General features: G+C 39.7%; 1 protein-coding gene across 1 annotated transcript in view; it reads right to left on the minus strand.

Moving 5' to 3' along the window:
• Nucleotides 1–1,995: 1,995 nt before the first annotated feature.
• The window catches only part of LOC109480648 (phospholipid scramblase 1-like), a 7,863-nt gene continuing 2,389 nt past the window's right edge, over nucleotides 1,996–7,469 (minus strand). The window contains exons 2-6 of the mRNA XM_019782879.1: nucleotides 5,628–5,731; nucleotides 3,551–3,763; nucleotides 3,084–3,161; nucleotides 2,776–2,852; nucleotides 1,996–2,236 (exon numbers count right to left, since the gene is read on the minus strand). Coding sequence (XP_019638438.1) covers nucleotides 2,096–2,236; nucleotides 2,776–2,852; nucleotides 3,084–3,161; nucleotides 3,551–3,763; nucleotides 5,628–5,731 — 613 coding nt within the window. The 3' untranslated portion in view covers nucleotides 1,996–2,095. The remainder of the gene's footprint in view (nucleotides 2,237–2,775; nucleotides 2,853–3,083; nucleotides 3,162–3,550; nucleotides 3,764–5,627; nucleotides 5,732–7,469) is intronic.

The raw sequence follows: 7,469 nt of genomic DNA on the forward strand, positions 1-7,469 counted from the left end.
TAATTTATTTACTACCATTTTCACGTACCAGCGCAGCTGGTCCACGCGGTCTCGGCCGTGGGCCATGATACTCTGATATTGGATACCGATTCGTGTGATTCCTATAAACATTTCACCTAACTACGAACTAGTTGGAAGAATTATAGCTGCATGGATGCCTGTATATGATTTTAACAAACACTGAAAATCTGACGCAAAAACTGGCAGATATTTTGCTCTTCTCTGTTGGAACAACGCAAGCGGGAGGTCAATGACCTGCGCCCCGCGAGTACTGTAAACAACGGTACGTAATGTGTATCGTCGGCGCAAGCGCGCGCCACGGTATCAACAATTTTCCACAATCTTCACCGACTAGTATTATATATTCTGTTATCGATTTCTGAAGAATCACCAAAATTGTAGAGTGTATCTCCTAGAAAGTCCCTTACTAGTACTTGAAGCGATCGTTACCGCCATGTTGTTCACTTTATATGACATACAATGCAGAGAGTAACGGAAACGTGTCCAGATAGCTCGGTTGGTAACGCGCAGGGCTGCAAGTCCAGACATTACGAGTTCGAACCCCGGTACACTGGATATTTTTAATTATCCTTTTACAATTTTTAACAATTTTAACATTTTTAACAATTTCAACAATTTTAACCATTTTAACCATTTTACATTTTAACAATTTCAACATTTAATTTTAACATTTTCGTTTTAATATCCATTGCTTTGCTTTTAACATTCCAAAACTGATTGTTCTTACTCAAGAATTTCAATAACTTCGAAATGTTAGTCTTTTGTATTTTTTCAACATACAAACCAAAATCACTTTGATGTTGTCACAAAAGTAACATCTGTGCGCGCATCGGTTTTCGTTCATTTAAAAACTACAAGTACAAAACATCTGGAAACTAAGCAAACATACTCAGTAAATTGATTGCTGTAATTCCCGATTTTTTTTCACTGTACCGCAACGCAAGCGGGGGGTCAATGTTCACGGTTTTCACTGTCACCTCTGTATTGTGAACTTATCATTACAGTTAGGAAATAATTCCTGGACTTTCTTTTTCCTGCAACTGTCACCACCGTGAATATATACTTCCGTGAACATGTCCATTTTTCTCAGGCCGTGAAAATTTTGCTTCCGTTAGTAGTAGTTACAATCTCGTCAAAAGTGTAAAGTAAAGCTGTCGAGATTTAAAGTGCGTGTCGTTGTATCTTTGTAAAAAAAAGGGAGATAATTGCCAAGTGCCAGTTTTGTAAATACCTGTCGAGATTCAAACAGCTTGTCCTTGTATAATTGCAGTATGATTTATTTAGAATCTCTCATTTTTGTTTGGGGAAGGGTATGGAGTGAAATTCCTACATTTGCTCCGAAGCAAATGTTGGCCTTTCTAGTTTAAACGGATTCAGCTTCTTCATTTTAGGGCCTAAGGTCCTGAAATTTGGTATGGAGGTACAGTGGGCAAATACCCCTAGGCGTTTTTAAATTTTTGTGATACAGGCTTTTAGAATGGTTTTATTTGAGTTTTTTGGCTGTGTTATAGCAAATGTATTACTGTGTTAGTGTGCCGTGTTTACCACGTCTGGGCATGAGTCATCACAATGGAATGCAGGGCATCAACCAATAGGCATGCAGCTTTCCTCTATACTTCTTGCTGATTGGCTGTTGGGATTTAACTTGATTAACACCTGCACAGAGCATTTCCACCTGCACAGAGCATTTCTTGCTGATTGGCTGTTGGGATTTAACTTGATTAACACCTGCACAGAGCATTTCCATACTGACAGTATGTCTTTATTCAAGTGTTTTGGTAGGTATTTCAAGCTTTTCTGCTCCAGCATTGGAATGCGGGGCATGTAACGTTTTTTTTTTTTGAAAATCAACAGTTTGCATTATGCAATTAAAAATCCTAACCAATAAAGTAGGGAATAGCTATCTAACTGTTGTTTTAGTTGTATGTTACTTCATATTATAGTTATATCAATGTAAATCATTGTTTTCCCTTGTGTTTCTCATTCTTTCCCTGCCATGTCGTAAAATGTGGTGAACCCATCGCTGTATTTGCTCCAAAGCAAATATTGGCCTTTCTAGTTGTTGATATTTGACTTACGACTGGATGGCCATGCCGATGAGCTGTCCTGGGGGTGACTCCACGTACACCTCAAAGGCACAGCAGTCACGGGCGCACGAGGCACACCAGGGGCAGCCAGCACAGCACTTAAACTCACGCCGCATACGCATCACCTCCTAGGGGGACAGGGTAAAAATAGTCTGACGGAGGGGGAATCAAATGACATATTGGCAGTCGGGTAAAGGTGCAGTCATGCTCCCGTTAAGACCAAGCATATTTAATACATGCATAATCATTCATGATCAAATATAAATCCAATCAAATCTTATAAAATCAAACCTGTCCAGAATTACCCAGTGTGTGCATTGTAAAGCTGTGATTGATGCTGACATAATGCATCAGTTTCATCAAATGAAGTAGCACATTACTGTACATACAGGGATAATGCATGGACTTGGTAAGGTCCTAACAGGGCAATTCAACTTTGAACAATGTGGAACTGTACTTATTCCCATGCTCAATTGCAAATGTGAAATGAGTTGAAATATAGCACCTGCAATTATGCAAGTCACAATGTAGTGCAGGTAAAATCAGAGCTCAAAATACTTTTTTTCTCTGCATTTGTTGGGAATTAGAGAAGTGCACCAGAGTCCTGACAACCCCTTTGGTTTTACATTGACTGGTGCCATAAATGATCCAGAATGATGTTACATACATGCCCGGCATTGTCCAAGATATGAAAGGTAAAGCTGCGGTTTGGTCCACAACAGATACGCATGCAGAATTCAGAGTCTGAGGGAGGAAAAAGAACACTGTGAACACAGTAAAACTACAAACAACAGAATTATCATACAGTTCTTTGTTAAGGTTTTAAAAATTCATTTCTTCTCAAATTTTATCATCAATTAACAATACTGGCAGTATGAAATTTGGTATCTCTAGTATATTCCTAAAAAAGGTCATGTTGAGTGAACATTGTACATTTATAGCATTAAAAAGCAACGAAAATGTCACATATAATACCTTCATAGGCAAAGAATATTTGCTGTCCCATGGAATTCTTGATAGCATACTTGTTGGCCATTTGGACATTGGTAAAAGCTGGGTAAAAGTGAAAAATATATATGTTACTAAAGGTGACTTGACATACATGTATACATAGATTATTTTTTTCATTACCCTTAAACATTACATGTTGTATAAACACTGATCTGCACAAGACATCCACACAACACAATACCTTCTCTTCTCTCTTCTAAAGTTGTCATCTTCAACTGTTACATGTATAGTGCACAACGGCAGCAATTTTGTTATGGCTCATTTCATTTATTTTACCAGTATTAGCCAAGCACACTGGGTCACCCCTACTCTTCTTGATATGTGTGCACTGAGGTTTTACATGTATGTCATAAACACCCCCATACACAAACTGGGCTGCCAGGTTACATCCCCATCCTAACTGATGATGCGACTCTTTTCCAGTACCCTACCTTCAAACAGTTCAATCTGCTGGTGCACAATGATCTGGTCAATCTGGGTCAGGTACTCCAGACCAGGGGGGCATCCTGGGATGGCCTGCTGGGGGGTGCCACCCACGTCTGCGCGCCCATCTTCCCCGCCCCCTGGAGCCCTGGCTGCTGCATCACGGGCTGCTGCATGGCTGGCTGCTGCATCGGTGCCGATCCCTGCTGATATGGTGGTGGCTGCCACAGGAAAATAGCAACACCAGTAACAACAATTACAAACTACTCAATCTTGGATAATATGACCTCAATGTTATGTTAGGTATTCAGGTATGCTGAGAAAGCAAAGATCTCATACGTGTATGAAATATTTCCTTTCTTTAATCTCTCGACAATTCTGTCTACATGCATTTACCCACTGGCTTAACTGTACAGACATGCATATACATTGCAGGAAATTGAATACAGGTAAGGAAATAATACTTTCTGGCACCTTTGACCTAACTTCCTGTCAGAGTCATCAATGTGCCTATAGCATGTGGAAATAACTATGGACACACCCAAAATAAAACCTCTGTACACAGAGGTAAGTTGATGACCTTTTTGAATGACTGTGCCTTCTACACAACATCTTTGGAGTAAGCTCCTGGTAAACAAAGCATGTGATTAGGCCAAGTATATCATTTGCTTCAAAAGATTTTGCTTTTATCACTGAGAGGTTTATATACCTTTGATGACTTGAACACTAACCTACTGGGCAACCTCATTACTTTCACTCATTTTGTTCAAGTAGGATAAAACTTAAACTGATGCTATGCACTGTTCAAATTATAATTCAGTTCACAGTATCTGACATACATCTGTCAGTTTCCTTACTTGTGTAAGATACATGTAAGTTATGTGGACCTTTAAAAACACTTGTACATGTAATATGAACTGGACTGTCCCCTTATACCTACACAGTCAGTGACTGGGTGTCATGTGATAACAGCTCTCAATGGTTGCCAGGTTACAAAAGAATGTGAAGGTTGCATGTATAATACGTATGTTTCAACAAACTCCGTACATCATAAAGATTATGTTTACAAATTACTTTAAAAAATAGCCATTAAAAAAGTTGGAGCCTAGTATTAGAAAAACAAACGAATTTAGAATGACCCATTACTTACTTTATGGGACCTGAGAATGAGTAATAGTCATTCATTGGTCAATAATAGCACCTGTTAATGAGTGTGCAGTTGAAGGATCGTTCAGTACAGGAAAAAAAGTATCAGACAGTCAGACACTGAGAAATTCAAATACATTTGACAACTTGCTTTCAACAATGGATGTGGCACACCAAACCATTCGGCATATGTGACAAACAAAACTTCATAGGTTACTTATTGCTGTGTGACCTGTAGTTTACCTCCATCTCCGTGAGACCTCGCCTAATGTACACACAGCCGAAGAATTTGTACCGCTTGCCGCTTAGACTATGGAGGGGGAGGAGGCTTTTTGCTTGTAAAAGTTATATGGTTTAGTGGATACTAACTTCATATATAATCATGGTGCTTATAAGTTATAAGGGAGATAACTATATAACGGTTTTATCAAACAAATCCGTCCTCCCAGAGTGACCGTGGCTATAGCACCGCCTGTTTACATTATTACGCACATGTATATGCCCTGTGGGTTGTTGGCGGAAAAATCCTGATCCTGAGCTATACGTCAACGGAACGCAACATTTTGCACCCGACATTTCTGCTAAATAAAATCAAAATCACCAAAAACTTGTTACGAAACAAAGTTTATCTAACTAGGCAGATTGTAGTTCTAAAATTGCTGTTACGTTTTTTCAGACCGTTGACTTCATTTTTATGTACGGAAATATATAAAACATGTTAAAAGACTCAAAGTTAAATTGTGAAAGGTTTAATACCAGTCTCGAAAGATTTTCGTGTTGCCCCGGGTAGGGAGAAGGTCCTGGAAGTTGGAACAGTGACAGGTTACGTGACGGTACGTTTGGCAACTGACAGAGCAGTGGGGCGTGATCACTGAGTTGTTTACGGGCTAAATCTTCCGTAACAATCAAAACTTGTCATGCTGTCTCTACCAGGCTTACCTGATCTGCCATGTTGTCCCCTCAAACAACAAACTCCGTCACGGATCTGGACGCAAATTTGGAAGCTGACAAGCTGTGACAAGTCTCCCAGAAGCTCGGACTGCCTTTATAAACCACTGATCATGCGCCGCAGGTTTTGGCGTTCGCGTCGGGACCAACCGCTAACACCAAAGGGGTGGTCTAATAACATATCAAAATCCTTGACATTTCGAAACTACGTCTAAAAATTGCTAACAGCACACATTGACTTATAATAGGAAGAGTGTTGTGTTGTTTTTTCTTGTCATGATTTAGTCATAGAGCCGGGAGCCCTCTACATTATCAGTCATCATGAACTGTCCCCAACATCCGACAGGACAATGTGACGTCACGAAGCTACATCCGCCTGTTCTCAAGAATACCATCCCTCCACGAAAGTTTTCTTTCACTATTTCTTCCACCAGTACTATTCGAACTTGGTCCGCTTGGTGGCCGCTAGAATACAATAGACTGAGACGTGTTTTAGTGTTCACCGTTATACACCATCTAATATGTGAAGAACATCTTGCAAAGTGACACATTTTTAAGGTTAATCCAACAATTATATGTAAATCATAAGTTTTGGATAAAAGCGTACTGCCGCGTATCATTTGCCCCTGACAGAACTGTATTTGAGAAATTCCATGCTTGATTTTGAACCTGGTTTCTTTCATTCTTCTTCAATTTTATCATTCCCATTGTGTATTGGTGCATTATTCTTATGGCACCCATGAAGGTTCGTTATTCTTTTTATTTTATTCACATGGATTTTTGAGCATTGGATAGGAAGCACTTGTTGTGCTTATGTAAATCCGCTGCTCATAAAACATAATACAAAAGTAAACAAAAAGATGACATAAAGTGTAGCATAAACATAAAATGAAAGTGGCTGGCGCACCAATACCTATAGCATAACATTATTGAGTTTGGTCAAATCTTCCAGAGTGGTGGATATAGTTGGACACGCTACCTGTTGCGTCACCAGTAAATTATTAGTCTATTAGTCATTTATTAGTCCTAGCAAGACAATGATCATGCTTTGTCGCGGTTATAAAGTGACATCTAGCGACGATTGTGCGAAGTGCTCGAATTAACTTAGCTGTACGCTCACAAAGTTTAAAGATGTAGACAATGTAGACATAAACAGAACCTGTGTATTTGACAAGATACCTTCTCCTACTAGTCTCTGGCATACAACAGGCAAATGTTTTGTAAAAATTTAGCTTTATTCTACATCCCCAGACTAATTAACGCGTTAAAACATATATTGACGGTCATTGTACAAACGATCATTGAACACCGGCTGCTCTTTAAATTGGACATCTAGTCACAGAGGTTCACCGTGCATGTAAACTGAACGTAAACATAGCATCTACTATCCTACTATCAAATATACCTGCAGTGTCGTAGTTTTCCTTGCTAGTCTTTAGATAGCTGGGGTGTTTCGCTTCCAGTCTGGCCTGGGAAAACATTTGACCTTTCCACGAACTTGCTGGCCGCTTGTGTGTGTGTGTATTGGAGAATGGACATAGGCCCTCAACAGAACACGTCGTGTCCAAGAACTGGCGATACGTATGTGCCGAATATTATATATATTTTTCAAATATTTGTATTTCTATCCTTACCTAACCGTTGCATATATGAAGCTGTATATTCGTCTTTGGTGGCTTTGGCTCGTTTGAAATTTGCTGACAAATTGTTGGGGCCCTGCCGGGGAGGGGTCCCACTTGTGCCCGGTCGTTCCGTTTGTCACCACCTCTAAGCAGACACATTGTTCACAGCTGTTCGAATGGTAGAGATAATAGAAACACTACTATGAATCTT

Source organism: Branchiostoma belcheri, unplaced genomic scaffold, assembly GCF_001625305.1.
Source record: "Branchiostoma belcheri isolate BF01 breed outbred unplaced genomic scaffold, Haploidv18h27 scaffold52, whole genome shotgun sequence".
Taxonomy (NCBI): domain Eukaryota; kingdom Metazoa; phylum Chordata; class Leptocardii; order Amphioxiformes; family Branchiostomatidae; genus Branchiostoma; species Branchiostoma belcheri.